Below are 15,047 nucleotides of genomic sequence, written 5' to 3'. Positions count from 1 at the left end.
AAAGTTGTGGCGAGGGCTTACCCAGTCTGTATGATGTTGGCAACAACTTGTTGCAGCACGCGTAATGTCAAGTTCACTGAATAAGCAGTTCGGGCGAGTTCAAACTTATGTAAGCTACCGTTTCGGCACCTGAACAAACACTCCTCGGCAACCTGAGTGGTAAATGTCGAAATGTCGTTCCAACCGATTATTACGAACATGAACATTGTCTACAAAATAACTTATTTTGTTTATTTTAAATAATGCAACACTATCGAACTGTCTTAATCCGCTCAGAACTTTGGTTTGCATGTTACATGAAGTAAATCTTTGCTCCTCACGAGAATTTTACCATAACATAAAACGAGAATTTTACCATAACATAAAATAATGTTTACTAGTAGCTGGAACGAGACGAGGCTCAGAGAAAAGAGCGGGCATTTCGTAGTTCTTGCTTTAGGCGGCTGCGTGTGGCCGTAATCTCACCCAGATGTACGAGAACCACGGCAGAAGTGAGGGCTTTACAAACGTGTTCGGGTACGTTTCTCCAGCCTCCGATGCGTCGACGGTGTCTTCCATAGCAGCCATACTCCGTTGGAACTGGGCAATTGCATCCGCTAGAACAGCTTCGTCGGAAAACGGTGACGTCGAATACGCGCTCAGCACCGAATTGGTCGTCGCGATTGGGCGGAAGAAGCGAACGGCCATACCCGAAAGTGCCAGGAACGCACTTGTCGGGATCACGTAGTCGAACGGATCAACCATCACGCCCTTCTCAGTTGGGAGTGACGCGTTGTACAGGGCTGGCGTACTGAATGGGGCGGCTTAGCTCACGTCTGCAGCTCCGAGTCATTTTGGATCGCTTCCTCCGACTCGTAGTAAGCTTTCACGTAGGACGTGACGAACGTCTTGATGATCGAGTAGTACGTCGCACCGTACTTGACGTAGCGGTGGTTAGAAAGATACTTGAGGCCGTTGTCGGCGACGTCAGCAGGAAAGTCGACAGCTATGGAGGTGTTTGCGAACTCGGCGAAGAGATAGCGGACAGACCCACTGGCTCCGAAAGCCGCGACCCGATCGTACGGCGATCCCGCTGACAACAAGTTCACGCCACCAAGGAACTCCATGGCCATGTCTGCAAAGAAGTGATAGTTGAGCAGCGCGTAGATCGGGTGTTCCTTGGCCATACTGCGCATCATCTCGACCTGGATCGGGATCGACACCGAGTGCGTGTGCACCAAGTGGAAGACCTGCTGGAAGTTGAGCTCCGTCGCATCCAGCGCCATCTTGGCGAGCTGCCACTCCCCCGCCGAGTCCTCCTTCGTGTACGTGAGTCCCGTGTCCACGATCTGGATGGCCAGCGGCAGCAGCAAACCGCTTGCGTCATTGTTGCAGAAGAAGCCGACGATATTTGGCGCGTACTTAGTCGTGGTCGTGTTGGCATCCGTAAATTGCCCCAGAGTCGAGAAATCTTGCACGAACACCTTGTGGTTGGAGATCGCCGCGTCGATGGTGTCATCATTGCACTGCTCCAGCACCAGCGAGCTTGAAAGACTGTCGAGAGGGTCCGACCACTCTCCAGACTGCACGAGCTTGATCTTGTAGCCGCGGATGCCCAGCCGCATGGCACCGAAGTTCTCGTCGCTGTTGTCGAATGCTCGAGGCGTGTCGATCAACCCAGCACTCTCAAGCGCATCGTAGCCGGCCTTGAAGCTCTCGAGGGTATCGTAGGGCCCCAACGCTAGGATCGTCGTGCCGATCATGGTGACGTTGGGATTTTCCAGAGCAGACACCGTTGCTACCTGGGACATCAGCGTCGTGTAGTACAGCGATGGGATGTTCAACCATTGCGGAGGGAGGGCTACCCGCTTTCACTAGGCAATTTGCAATACCGTTGGGGAAGCTGAACTATTGCAAAAAAATTCAAGCGTCATCGACTTGTTTATGTTGCTAATCGGCCATTCACTTTGCCTTATCACTTTTGCAATTTGCACTACCGTTGGAGATGCTCTAAACGACGTTAACTTTTACCTATCATATAGTATACGCTGTATGATAGGTTTTTGGCGAATTTTGCTGTTTTGCAATAGCTAGTGTAAACGTATGCTAGTCAAAACTATGCATCTGGCGTCAAAATTACGAAACTCGTACTAGAACTATATCAAAACTACAGCTCCATTTTTGAACCTATGATATAGAGTACGCCGAATGATGGGTTTTCAGTTAACGTCGTTTACGTCCCCATCTCTACTTTTTTTCAGGAAATCACTCCTGAGATGCCTGTTACATTCACTTGTCGTCGTGAACCCAACTTGGCTCAGCTCTGGCTCCGGCTGCACAACAGCCGCAAGCACGAACCATTTCATTCATTACGTGCTCTGGGTCAGTGGGTCACTTCGAACACCTCGCGTATGAATGGAGCCCAGAGGCAACGACGAATCAAGCATTTGACGCCACTTCAAGTTCAACCATTTGCCGTCAACTGAAGGCTTGTAGCATTAAGCTTAGCTTGATTTAACTACAGCTCAGCATCGAACTAACATGGATACGCGAGCGTCTAAGCCCCCCCCCCCCCCAAGACCCTTGTTTAGGAGAATCAGACGTCTTGAAGACGCTGATGCTATCGTGACCGGCCAGAATTGGATTGGACATGAAACGCGATCCGCATGAAAGAGTTAAACTTCCATTGCCACCACAGCTCTCACGTGTCTTAAAACCTAGAAACGTCTCGGCCCACAAGAATCGCTTTCAGCCAGTCGAGCGGCACCTGCAACCGGAGCCGCCAACTCCCCAGCTTCGTCAGGTACGCGCTGCGCCACAGGAACCACGCCTGCCATCCAGTGAGCGTGATCTTGTTGTCCTCTCTCGGTCGCGCTTCGAACAGTCCTTGGTACGAGCCCAGATACGCCACCATCCCCTTGCTCCGGAACGTGTACGGCTTGGCCGGGGCCGCATTCTTGCCACGGAGTAGCGCCGTGAGGTAGTCGGCCTGCGTTTGGGCCTTTTGCGCCGTCGCTGGTAGCGGGTAATCCAGGATCTCAGCGCAGTCTCCAATAGAGAAGACGTTCGAGCGACGCGGCATTCCTAACGGAGCTTCCGTCTCCACCTCAGCGGCGCCAAGTACCTGGCAGTACTGGTTGGTCAGGATGTTGCCGCGCCTGCTCTTCTCGAAGACCGTGAGCGACTTGGTGAGCGCGTTGGGACCCACTCCCGCAGTCCAGACGACGAGACCCGCAGGCAGCTTTTCGCCCCCTTCGAGCGTCACACCGTCAGCCGTGACCTCGATGCAGTTCTTCTTGATGATCCGCATACTACTGCGCGACTCGATCTTGCTGAGAGCCACAGTGCGTAGCTGCTTGTCGAACCCGCTGAGGATTTCACCAGAGTCCAACAGAGTCACGCCCAGGTACTTGGACACGTCCGGGTACATGTGTCGGAGGTCTTGGAGCACCAAATCGTAGAGCTCGGCACAGAACTCTATACCTGTGGGGCCCCCACCCACCACTACGAAATGCAGCAGCCTCTCCCTCTCCTCGGGAGTGACGCCCGGTTGAGTGGCCACCTCGAAGTTCTCGAGGATGCGGTTGCGGATCTTCTGGGCGTGGTGGATCTCCTTGAGGAAGAACGCGTGCTCTTCAACGCCTGGTAGGCCGAAAGTCAGCGGTCGGGAGCCACACGCCAACACCAACGTGTCATACTTGATAGGGTACTCGCGACGAGAGCCCAGCGCCGACTTGACGAACAGCTCCTTCTTCTCGGGGTCGATCTCCTTGACGCTTGCCAGGTGGAAGTGGCCTTCGTGCCGGAACATGCCGTCGCGGATTGGCTCCGTAATGGACTGGAATTCCAGCGTCCCCACGGTTGTACTCGCTAGCAGAGGCGTGTACAGGAAGTGCTACAACAACAACAACAACAGCACACACAATGGGTGAGTGCCTACCACAATTCGATTCTACTTTGTTACTTGACTTACGTTTCGCATGGAGACCACGACGATGTCGACGTCCCTGCCGCCCAAGTTCTTCTCAATGTCTGAGAGATACTTGGAGCACTCCGTGAACATTTGGTAGCCGGCCCAGCCAGTGCCGACGATCACGAGTTGGTAGTTGTCGCTCTGCACCGCTTGCTGCCGCTCCACTGTAGTAGTAACGGCAATTCGCTTGCCTTCACTCGCGTAGCTCACCTTCGAGAGCGTTGGCCACCGCTTCTGCCACAGCGGTCGAGGCTTGTCCATTTCGGTTGTGTGCAGCGTGCGTCGCAGAAACCTGCAGTCGGTGACCAGAGCAACTCGCAGGACTTGACGACGGAAAACCATTGTCGGGTGCTGGTAACTGCGCTTGAGAGAGCAAAAGTTGCAGTGAGGTTCTTGGGGAGCTGTGCCTCGACTCCAACTTCGACTTCGACATTGCGTATCTAGCTAAGCTACCCTCGTGTTGAAGCCACTGGGCTTAACAACAGCAGGGAGCGCGAAGAAGCCACGACCTGCCGCGCCCGTCAGGGTTTCACGTTGAAGTTGTTGTCGAAGCGAGGATTATCGGGTGGGCGTCACGAAGAACGCAAGCAAATCTCCAAACGCCGTGCTCCACGCCAGGGCAACTCGTGTTTTTCGGCTTGATGGCTTCACGTCTGATGGGAACTTCAGTTTTGTCCATGAGACGAGTTGGAGATTCGGTGACTGGAAACGGACGCGTCAACCATATCAAGACAGCTTCAACACGAAAGAAAATGGCGGCACAAGCCTGGCTTGTCAATCCAACCACGTCGGAATTGACGTCAAGGCCCGTCGCGTAAGGAAACTCTGCAATGCGGTTGAATTCGTCCGGAGACTGGCTACATTACAGCATCGCTAGAAAGTCTTTCAAGCTAACGGGTTAGCCAGCGACATCACCATGGAATTTGACGTCGTGATTAACTCAGCGCACTGACGCTAAGCTATCCCTTTCAACTGTTTGTCAGGAGTTGGTAGCTTCAAAACGGTTCGTCGGAGATGTCGAGAAAAAACGGACGTCCACGGAAACGCGGGCGCCAGTCAAGAATGAATCCCGTGATACGATCAAATCTGTCGCCGTTGCGCCCCTGAATGTGCACTTGTAACGTTAGCGATGTGTGTTTCTTCCTGACAGACTGCAAAAGCGGCAGCAACTTGTCGCGCATGTACTCCTCACACCAACTGCTGTCGGCCTTCCGGTAGTACGGATTTTCAATATGCAGCTTCGTCTTCGTTCGGCAAAGTGCCGCGTCCAGATCTTCCTCTCTCGTCTCCGAGAGGAGTTTCAGTAGGTTCACGATCACTTTGTAGAAGCTCGCGACCTTTTCGCGCTGTCGACCTCCAATTGCAATGGTGAGGTGGCGTTCCTGGCCGACCAATCCTTCCATCTCGGATACACGGCGCAGATAGGCGAAGATGCCACTGCCAGTCAACCGAGCTGGAGGTAGGTGGCACTTTGACAATCGCTTTAGTCCTGCCAGGATCAGGAGTGTGCGGTCCGTCTGCGTCTCGAAGGGCCGAACTTTGACATACTCACGCCCTGCCACGTCCGACACCATGATTGTTTCTAGCAATGAGCAGTGCGTTGCTGCAGCTTCCCAAAACGCGTCTCCATACACGTCCGTGTTAACGTATGGGTCTGGTCTCTCATTGTTGATGCAGAAATCGATCTCGATGTGCAACTCGGTCAGGGATGGACATGCTCTTAGCACGGTACTGGCGTCCGTAGCTCGACAACCATAGCCCGTTCGTTCGTCAAGGAAATCGGGCTCCGGGAAACCGGCTACTCCGGGGTAGTTGTCGAAGAAGTAGAAGTAGTGGAAGCTCGCGTTCGCCGAAAGCGACAGCGATTTCAGCTTCGGTTTGACGTGGTTTCCGAAGATTTCGAAATACCGATCCGCGAATGGCACAACACACCAGTTAAACTCCCGCAGAGCTGTACAAGAGGCGTTGAAGGCCTCCCACGCCTCAAAGGTGAGCAGCCAACTTTCGTCACAGTATGTAGATCCGTAGAACAGACACTTCTTATACCCATCGAGGTACTCGATGTTCGGGCAGAATTGCACCACGGCTTGAATGTACTGAGCACTAGCACGGAAGTGATCTTCTTCAGTTCGGGCCGGTACCGTGAGCTGCTTCAAACCTCTACAAGTGCCGTTCACATACCACGTCTCCAGAGCTTTAACCAACGTTGTCATGACATTCTCGATCTCAGGACCTTTCACCGTGGAGTCGTAGTCGCTCTTGCCTGGAAGGATCAAATACTCCATATGTCGGCATCTATTGGACGCAGCCACGAGAATCCGTGGCAAATGGCGGCTCAACAGCGGCACCTTGGTCAAGTCCAGCCTCTTGATCCATGGCATATATCCGAAGAGTCTGTCCCAGTCGATGTTCACGTCGTCCAGCTCTCCAGGCCCTGGACTCGGCGACAAGCTGGACTGGTCGTAATCCCCCAGGCGAAGTCGGAAGTCCCGAACAGTAGCTCCGTATTCCCGGGCTTCGTCAATGATCTCGACCATGCACTCGTCGTCTATCATCCCGTTGTCTTCCAGTTCGACGCAGGACACACCATCTTTTATCCGCTTGATGATGCTGTTGACCAACTCATTTGAATGTTTGGAGAGCAATGCAATGGGCTTCAAGACCAAAAGAGGGAGATGGTGTCCCTCAGGCCCAACCACCTCCTGCCTGAAGCCGTCGAGGGCGTACTCGAGGATAGTGGCGAAGGCGTGCTCCGGAAGCGACAGCAGCTTGGCCAAAATGGCGGAGCGGTGCTTCGGTTTGCGTTCTTCCTGGGGGGTGGTTTCTTGCTGATAGTCAGAAATATACTCACCAAGGCAGCAACGTGTGCCAAAAGCGAACCTGAGCCAGTTAATCGACAATCCGTGTTCGCGTTTCATTGGCTGCCTTGGCTCGCAGGCGTGCAGCGTCTACTGTCACACCTAGTTCATCTGATCATTTTGGTTTATCGTATCCTCATGGATATGTGTGTTTCTGAAGATACTATCCAACACATACCCTGCTTCGGTGTCTTAGCCGACTGAGCAAAATTGTTTGGGCTCGACTACTGCCGAAGCTCCAGGTATCCTAGGCGTCTTATCGTCGCCATGTAGGCCGAGCTGGCGAACAACGCTCAGTTATCGTGGAGTGATGCCGATGAGTTCCTCACTTTGCAATCGACCAGCAAGCCAACTAGCAACAACAACTCAAGCCCCGAGAGCCTCGCGCTCCCCGAGCACCCCAACAATGACCAACGCCGCATCGCGACAGCAGGCCAAGAACGCCAAGGCTGCCACAGCCGCTGCCCCCGCCAAGTCCGCTAGCGCTACGGCAGTCAAGGTGACGAAGATGACCGCGATGGTAGCTGCCACGCCGACTCCCGCCTCCCAGTCCAAGCCGTTCGCGTTGAGCGACGTGACTACGTGGAGCGTGCAGCGAGCCCGCCAGATCCGAAAGGCTGACCACGAACGGTTCGTGAAGTTCCTCAGCTACTTCACCGCCAAGGACGAGGCGGTGGCCAAGCTCATCAACAGCAAGGCCAAGTCTAAACGTGAGAACGTCGATCAGTGGGTGCGCAGTGTCTTGAGCCCAAAGACTCTCGCTTGCGTCCAGGACACACAGGAGACCCAGCAGACACTGCTGTCGCTGATCACTGTGTCGGCTGCCCTCAGCAAGTACGGCGAGCTGGAGTTGGTCCGTAGGAATATGGGCAGTGCCACTATCGCTTCGAAAGCGCAGCAGTCGAAGCAGCAAACGCAGCACTCGGTGGGTGCTAGCTTCGTGCTGCGGTTGGTGCTGGGCTTGGCACCTGAGAAGCGAGCCGCCTGCCAGACTCTGCGTGAGATCCTGAGCCTCGACAACAATGGGCGGTTAATGCTGGCACCGACCACTAAGGCGTTGAAGCCAATCTTCGGCAAGACGAACCCAGCGGATTGGAGCAAGGTGAACCAGTACAAGCTGAAGCACATGGTGAAGCAAGCCCAGTCCGACAAGTTCCAAGAGGCCATGCTGCAGCTCGGCGGCCAGCACCTGTACGACGCTATTCGTACGCAGCTGAAGCAGATCGGCGGCGCCTGGGATGCCAGCAAGGACAAACCTGCTCTGCAGGCGAAGAACGCCCGCCCTCGGTCAAACTCTACGGAGAAGAGTGTGAAGTCGCAGAAGGAGGCCGAACGACGGAAGGAGCAGCCTGCAAAGCACGCCACCCAAGGCCAGATCCAGGCCGCCAAGAAGACACAGGCACCGCCTCCAACACCGGTAAAGGTGACCAAGGACACCCTCCCGAAGAACAAGGTGCAGAACAAGAGCTCCACTCCCACCAAGAACACTTATCATATCAACAACGCAGTGCCTGTGAAAGGGGTGTCTCTCATGGGGGCCTGGGCTGGACCTGTTCCAGCCTCGGTAGTGCTGGGTCGGCCTGGTGCTATCGTGAGCAGCGCGCCTACCATGTCGGCACGAGCAGGAAACGGTGGCCGCGCGATCCTCTCTAGGGCATTCTAGTCTAACAGTGCGCATGGTGAGGGTCTCAGTGCCAAGTACTTAAGTAGTTGTCAAATAGGTGTAGTGAAGTGGTCGTGCCGTTCATAATAGACGTCGATGCGTCCTTTGCTGAGCTTCACTGGTTCGTCAGCGCGAGATGTGTCAAAGAATGGTAGTACTTGACACGATGAATCCCGAATCGCTAGCTGTATAACCCATGGCATTGGCAGCAGTATGATCATGGTCAAGGTTCCGATTGGCTGCCCCAAGTCGCCACCATCGTGCTTGACGTGTTCAAACTGCCCGCTTCAACGTCCTGTCGCTGCATTGTCAAAGTTGGTACACTGTACCTCCTATCCCCCCATTGGCGCAAACTCGTGTTCCTCAGATCTGAGTCCTATCGCAATCGACTGGCCAGCAGTCCCTCGCCTCCCTCCTTCACATACCTACGTCAGGGCACTCGCCGTTTTGCTCAAAGACCCCGACTACTTTTTACCATGGCTTCCAAGATCGTCAAGCCCGAGGGCCAGACCGCCGATGAGTTCGAGCTGCAGGTGGCTCAGGAGCTCGTGAACCTCGAGCAGTCCGCTGCCGAGATCAAGAACGACCTCAAGGACCTGTACATCACCGCCGCCAAGCAGGTGGACATCTCCTCGGGCCGCAAGGCCATCGTGATCTTCGTGCCGTTCCGCCTGCACGCCTCGTTCAAGAAGATCCAGGCCCGCCTCGTGCGCGAGCTGGAGAAGAAGTTCTCGGGCCGCCACGTCGTGATCATCGCCCAGCGCACCATCCTGGGCAAGGGCTACTCGCGCGCCAACCACGGCGCCGGCCCCCGCCCTCGCTCGCGCACGCTCACCCACGTGCAGGAGCAGATCCTCGACGTACGTTGCCCCTGCCAGCCTCTGTGGTGTTTGTGTCCCTTTGCAACCTGGAGAAATTCGATGATGGCCTCTGGGTAATAGCCACCCCATGCCGTATACTCACGGTCCCGGACTGTTTGTGTTGTGTCATTTACTTCCTACAGGACCTCGTGTTCCCCACGGAGATTGTCGGCAAGCGCACGCGCTGCCGTCTTGACGGCTCCAAGCTGCTTAAGGTGCAGCTGGACCCCAAGGACCAGGTCAACGTCGAGACCAAGCTGGACACCTTCGCCACCGTGTACAAGAAGCTGACCAACAAGGACGTTGTGTTCGAGTTCCCGGTGCTGGAGTAAGTTAGCGGTTGAGTGTGGGCTTTTCTCCTTGAAAGAGGAGAGGGCTACCTCCCGCTAGGTAGTTTATTCATGAGCAAGACGCCTTCCAAGGCCAGGCGAGTAATTCTTTGAATACCACTCATCTCTGGCTAAAACATTGCTTCGTTCGTCTACATGCACTGGGCTGTTGAAGACTACGTGGTGCAATCTACACAAATCAAAGCTGTATTACGCTGATGTTCTCCTGCTACTTAGACGCGCTGCGAAGCGCCGTTATCGTCCGTCATCGTCGTCTTCAGCCAGGTCTTGCATCAGCACGTTGAGTGCATCAATGGCGCCGACGTCCAGCATCCCCACGGCGCCCACAGACAAAATCCTCGGCATCTAAGCGCACAACCACAAACGTCAGTCTCCGCAGCAATCGCTCCTCAAACCATCTTTTCGTTGCAGCCGCTCACCGCCTCCGCGTATCGTGCGCGGCCGAACGCCTGCCTCTGCTGGTTGGTGATGACGCTCTCCTCGCACGCTGTTCGCCGCGTGCCGCCAGTGCGACCGGCAGACGTCCGCGTGCTCTTCTGCTGCTTGTTGGCCTGCTTTGCAGCCGCTCGTCGCACTTGCCGCGCGCTCTGGAACAGCCCTCGCGCCGCGCCTCGGATCATGGTGCTTGTCGATGACACAAACCTGCGGTGCCCAGTCGATATTGGGCGCTGCATCCAATCGCACCACCAATTCCCATTTCATCCAATCACCAGATTACTTTACGGCATTTCAACCAGTAGAATCATCCTATTTGATGGGTATGCTTCCAGGCGGCGGCACTCCGGAATAGACACGCTAGCGCCAAGCTCTCTCCTTCCTGCCATGCACGCCTCGACGCTGACCCGCTGCAGCCGCGTGGCCGCGCAGCACGCGCGTCGCCTCAGCAGCACCGCCGCCGCCTCCGTGCAAGTGACGCACTCGGAGCGCGGCTCGCGCCTCGCGGCGCTGCGCGAGCGCCTGGCCGAGGAATCGCGTCAGGGCCCGACCTTCGCGGAGCAGGCGCTGTCGCTCGAGGACTTCGCGTTCGAGCCCGAGACGGCGCCCGGCGCCAAGCCCTCGCGCAAGCCCAACGCGTCCAACCGCAAGCCCAAGTGGCTCAAGGCGCAGCCCACGCAGGGCGCCAACTACGAGCGCCTGCGCAAGACCGTCAAGAGCCTGGGGCTCAGCACCGTGTGCGAGGAGGCCAAGTGCCCCAACATCGGCGAGTGCTGGGGCGGCGGCAAAGATGGCATCGCCACGGCCACCATCATGCTCATGGGCGACACGTGCACGCGCGGCTGCAGCTTCTGCGCCGTCAAGACGAGCAAGAAGCCGGCGCCGCTCGACCCCGAGGAGCCCAACAAGGTGGCAGAGGCCATCGCCGCCTGGGGACTCGACTACATTGTCTTTACCAGCGTCGACCGCGACGACTACGAGGACCTGGGCGCCGGCCACTTCGCCAAGACCGTCAGCACGCTGCGCGCCAAGCTGCCGGAGATCCTGATCGAGTGCCTGACCCCCGACTTCCAGGGCCACGACAACCTGATTGACCAGGTGGCAGTCTCGGGCCTCGACGTGTTTGCACACAACTTGGAGACGGTGGAGCGACTGCAGCGTCGCGTGCGTGACTACCGCGCCAACTACAAGCAGTCGCTGCACGTGCTGGAGCGGGCCAAGGTGGCTGCGCCGCACCTTGTGACCAAGACGTCGCTGATGCTGGGCGTGGGCGAGCGTAACGAGGATGTGTTCCAGACGCTGCGCGACCTGCGCAACAGCGGCGTGGACGTTGTGACCTTCGGCCAGTACCTGCGTCCCAGCTCCAAGCACATGCCCGTCAAGTCGTACGTGACGCCCGAGGCGTTCGCGGAGTGGCAGAAGGTGGCCGAACAGATGGGCTTCCTGTACGTGGCAAGTGGACCGATGGTGCGTTCCAGTTACAAGGCCGGCGAGTTCTTCATGAAGAACCTGCTGAAGAACCGCAAGGCGCAGGTGGTCGCCTAGACTTAACGTGCTGTTACCAGCACTAGATACCGCGAAGACGATGCTGCTCGCAATCGGCCTGCCCAAGAGAAAAACAATACATCACGTAAGTCTATTCATCGTCTACGGTGCGATGGAATGTATATTGCTTTTCCTATCTAAAAGCTTAAGACAGAGCCTTTACGAGCGACGCAGTGAGCAGCGTCCGCATAACTCCTGTGCACGCGTCCGTGCAGAGATCCACGGCCTCCTGCAGCTGCGTGTGGTGGATCTGGCCAGCCTGCAGCATGTATGTGACCCGCCCCATCGACGGCATGTACGCCAGCGCCAGCTTCCCGTCGCCGCGCTGCTCCTCCTCTCTACTCGGGTCCAGCACTACCGAGCCGTTCACAATACCCTGGCGCAAAAGTCAACGAAGCCCGTGTCAGTCTAACAAATAGCCCCTACCTCAGCATTGCAGCAGCAACTCACCGCGCTGGACGCCGTGACGACGTCGTACATCTCCACAGCAGCGTCCGCAAGCGCCAAGGACGCGCAGTTGATGGCCGCAGCGAACACGCCTCCTTCGTCCTCCAGCACCGTCACGAACACCGAAACGATGCACTTGGGCAGCTTGTGCAGCATCACAGCGGGGGCCAGCGCCTCCTCCACAATGGCCGACAGCTCCATCTCGTCCGGGTCCTGGCCGCGCTCGCGGCGCGTCAGCTTGTCGGCGAACGGCGCGTACTTGACGTCGCACACCAACTGCCCGTCCTTGCTGAACTCGCGGCGCGCGCGCGTGTCCGTCCGCGGGCCGTAGACCGCGCACACCACGCGCGTACGTCCCATCTCCACGTACGCCGAGCCGGCAGCGCCGCTCACAGCCCCAAGCTGCATGAAGGGGCGGCGCATCTCGTCGGAGCTGCCGCGCGTCTTGTCCAGCCGCTCCATGGGCGCATCGTCGTCCGCCGGGACGGGCAGCTTGGGCTGCGCAGGCAGCGGGTAGTAGCAGTTCTGCATCTCTTCCTGGCTAATGGCGGCCAACAGACTCGCTCGAAAAGCTACAATACACAAACCTTACACCAACTATATGTACATATGGTGTGGTGCAAATGGGACGCGCGCTCCATACAGAGAGGGGGAAACATTGATCCCGAGCTTGTAGCAGCGAGACGATGGCCAAGGGAGCGAAGGCGGAGGACGCGCCCGCCGCGAGCGCCGAGGTGCTGAGCGTCCCCAGTACGTACCTGACCACCCCATTGTCTGACTGGTGCTTTGTACTGACGCGCGCGCGTGTCCACCTGCTTGTATGATGCAGTCCTGGAGACCGTCAAGGCCGCGCAGCTGCAGAACGGCCTGCGCCACCGCGACTTCCAGCGCTACCGCCAGTACTGCACGCGCCGGCTGCGGCGCATCCGCAAGTCGGTCAAGTTCACGCACGGCAAGGGCAAGCAGTTCGTGAACAAGAAGGTGGACGCCGAGTCGGCCACCGAGAACCGCCTGCTGTACCTGCCGCTGTACAATGCCGAGCGCGCGTGGGGCTACGCCATGCAGCTCAAGGAGGACGACAACCTGGACAAGTCGGAGAACGGCGACGACGCCAACTCGCGCATCAAGTTCCACCTGAACGGCCGCCTGCGCAAGGCCGCGGACTGGAGCCAGCGCCTGGCCGAGATCTGCGCCGTCCGCGCGGACGCGCGCACGAGTCTCGAGGCGGAGGCGTACGCCGCGTACATGGCCGGCAACCTGGCCTTCCACCGCGAGGAGCACGTGGCGGCGCTTGAGAAGTTCAACACGGCGCGCCGCATCTACTCGGACCTGTCGCAGGTGGGCACGTCCTCGCAGAAGGAGCTGTTCTCGCGCTCGGCCGACGAGCTGCAGCCGTTCATCCGCTTCTGCGAGCACAGGTTGGCGCTGCAGGGACGCTCGGCCAGCTCGGCGGAGACGTCGTCGTTGGAGCTCCAGTCGAGCGGAGATGGCGCGAACAATGCGCTGCTGCAGTCCAAGATCGACTTGGTGTTGCTTGAGGCGCGCAAGCAGAAGGTGGCAAACCTCGGATCCGTGGAGTGGAAGCAGCAGCAGCTAACGGTGCCCACGCAGGAGCTGGGTATGGCGGTGGTTCGCACTGATGAGCTTGCTGCCAAGCTGGAGGCTGCGCGCGATGATAAGGCCCGTGAAGCGCGCTTCCTGGAGCTGCTGAGTGCGTACGACGCTCTTCTGCAGGCTTTGAAGAACGCGACGCTGAAGCTGGAGCAGCAGGCGAAGAGCGGCAGTGCGCTGGTGCACTCTGACTTGGAGCTGCTGGCTGCACTGGAGGAGTACACGCGCTTCAGGAAGCTGACCAAGCAGGTGGAGCGCCAGGCTGCAGTGTACCACACGCTCAAGCAGCGCTTCTCGGCGCAGCAGGCCGGCGAGCTCACGCATATTCTAGACATGCTCGTGCAGACTGTGGGCGACATTCTGTCCATCCCTGGGCTTCGTGAACAGGAGCAGCGCCGTGCCGCCCAGTACAGCGCCTATCATGCTGTGTTCCGCGCGTGCCGTGCGTCCACCGTTGCGCAGACCTATCTCCTTCAGAACAAGTTTGCCGAGGCGTTGGGTCTGTACCAGTACGCGTCGACCTTCCTCACCGAAGCAGAGGAGATTCTGGCCGCGCAGCCTGCGGCCAAGGACGACTTGCTGCAGGAGTTCACGCGTGAGCTGCATGAAGAGCTCGCGGGTGCTTTGAGTCGTACGACGGCGCAGAGCTTCCTCGAATCCTCAACGCGGGCCGATGCCATGCGTATCGAGCTGGAGCAGCTCTCATTGGCGACTGAGGATGGTAAGAAGAGCAAGAAGGACGCGAAGAAGCGCAAGAAACGCCAGATCAGCGCGCTGGTGGACCGTCAGGACAAGTTTGAGGCCGGCTCGATCGAGGGCCATCGCGAGTTGGTGAAGCTGCCGCCCGAGTTCCGCGCCGTGCCGTGCAAGCCGCTGCTGTTCGACGTGGCGTTCAACGAGCTCGAGTTCCCGGACCTGACGGAGCGCACCAAGACAGACGAGGAGAAGGCCGCGGAGGCTGCTGCGGCAGGTGGCAACGAGTCCGGTGGTGGCGGCTTCTTCGGCTGGTTCCGCAAGTAACCTTAGAGCTGGAATTGATCTAGTGGGAAGGCGCTGGTTCTGCAGAGCAGCACATGTGAGAGGTATGAACAGCGTCGTAGGTCGACAAAAGAGGTGTGAACGCGCTTTTTTTTCATACCCGCACGGCAAGAGTAAAACACTTTAGAACATTAGGATGTTCCTCTTCTCTTTCACGTCGGGAAGGTACAAGTTCATGGCACTTGTAGAGCCTCTACTGAGTGGTCACGGTCTTCTACTACATGTGTACTACTTCAAATTTACGGAGTAGTACACTTCACTGAGTAAGAATTGAAAAGAAGAAAAAAA

The 15,047-nt window shown here is 57.3% G+C and overlaps 9 protein-coding genes across 9 annotated transcripts; 4 read left to right on the top strand and 5 right to left on the bottom strand.

Annotated features, from left to right (window-relative positions):
- Positions 1-435: 435 nt before the first annotated feature.
- On the bottom strand, positions 436-1,742 carry PHYSODRAFT_303408 (hypothetical protein; the record flags this gene model as incomplete). Its single annotated transcript, XM_009533274.1, has 2 exons — positions 436-790; positions 814-1,742. 2 exons carry the CDS (start codon positions 1,740-1,742, stop codon positions 436-438), a joined length of 1,284 nt encoding a protein of 427 aa, XP_009531569.1.
- A 947-nt stretch (positions 1,743-2,689) lies between these two features.
- Positions 2,690-4,213, bottom strand: PHYSODRAFT_316979 (hypothetical protein; the record flags this gene model as incomplete). Its single annotated transcript, XM_009533273.1, has 2 exons — positions 2,690-3,874; positions 3,953-4,213. 2 exons carry the CDS (start codon positions 4,211-4,213, stop codon positions 2,690-2,692), a joined length of 1,446 nt encoding a protein of 481 aa, XP_009531568.1.
- Positions 4,214-5,118: 905 nt separating this feature from the next.
- Positions 5,119-6,384, bottom strand: PHYSODRAFT_458067 (hypothetical protein; the record flags this gene model as incomplete). The annotated part of the gene is made up of 1 exon (XM_009533272.1): positions 5,119-6,384. A coding segment is annotated over one exon (1,266 nt), but the record flags the coding sequence as incomplete, so codon positions are not given.
- An 832-nt stretch (positions 6,385-7,216) lies between these two features.
- On the top strand, positions 7,217-8,473 carry PHYSODRAFT_512734 (hypothetical protein; the record flags this gene model as incomplete). Its single annotated transcript, XM_009533271.1, has 1 exon — positions 7,217-8,473. The coding sequence occupies one exon, from the start codon at positions 7,217-7,219 to the stop codon at positions 8,471-8,473; it is 1,257 nt and encodes a 418-aa protein (XP_009531566.1).
- Positions 8,474-8,923: 450 nt separating this feature from the next.
- On the top strand, positions 8,924-9,794 carry PHYSODRAFT_286746 (hypothetical protein). The gene is made up of 2 exons (XM_009533270.1): positions 8,924-9,333; positions 9,477-9,794. Exons 1-2 carry the CDS (start codon positions 8,950-8,952, stop codon positions 9,663-9,665), a joined length of 573 nt encoding a protein of 190 aa, XP_009531565.1. The 5' UTR covers positions 8,924-8,949; the 3' UTR covers positions 9,666-9,794.
- Positions 9,795-9,854: 60 nt separating this feature from the next.
- Positions 9,855-10,303, bottom strand: PHYSODRAFT_347145 (hypothetical protein; the record flags this gene model as incomplete). Its single annotated transcript, XM_009533269.1, has 2 exons — positions 9,855-10,028; positions 10,103-10,303. The coding sequence occupies 2 exons, from the start codon at positions 10,301-10,303 to the stop codon at positions 9,918-9,920; spliced, it is 312 nt and encodes a 103-aa protein (XP_009531564.1). The 3' UTR covers positions 9,855-9,917.
- A 177-nt stretch (positions 10,304-10,480) lies between these two features.
- Positions 10,481-11,663, top strand: PHYSODRAFT_562522 (hypothetical protein; the record flags this gene model as incomplete). The annotated part of the gene is made up of 1 exon (XM_009533268.1): positions 10,481-11,663. Exon 1 carries the CDS (start codon positions 10,506-10,508, stop codon positions 11,661-11,663), a length of 1,158 nt encoding a protein of 385 aa, XP_009531563.1. The 5' UTR covers positions 10,481-10,505.
- A 145-nt stretch (positions 11,664-11,808) lies between these two features.
- On the bottom strand, positions 11,809-12,641 carry PHYSODRAFT_512336 (hypothetical protein; the record flags this gene model as incomplete). Its single annotated transcript, XM_009533267.1, has 2 exons — positions 11,809-12,039; positions 12,114-12,641. 2 exons carry the CDS (start codon positions 12,639-12,641, stop codon positions 11,809-11,811), a joined length of 759 nt encoding a protein of 252 aa, XP_009531562.1.
- A 135-nt stretch (positions 12,642-12,776) lies between these two features.
- PHYSODRAFT_352029 (hypothetical protein) lies at positions 12,777-14,912 on the top strand. The gene is made up of 2 exons (XM_009533266.1): positions 12,777-12,860; positions 12,940-14,912. Exons 1-2 carry the CDS (start codon positions 12,797-12,799, stop codon positions 14,739-14,741), a joined length of 1,866 nt encoding a protein of 621 aa, XP_009531561.1. The 5' UTR covers positions 12,777-12,796; the 3' UTR covers positions 14,742-14,912.
- The last annotated feature ends 135 nt before the right edge of the window (positions 14,913-15,047 follow it).

This window comes from Phytophthora sojae (assembly GCF_000149755.1).
Source record: "Phytophthora sojae unplaced genomic scaffold PHYSOscaffold_6, whole genome shotgun sequence".
Lineage (NCBI taxonomy): Eukaryota > Oomycota > Peronosporomycetes > Peronosporales > Peronosporaceae > Phytophthora > Phytophthora sojae.
Note: the sequence above shows the minus strand (reverse complement) of the source record. Positions and strands in the feature narration are given on the sequence as shown.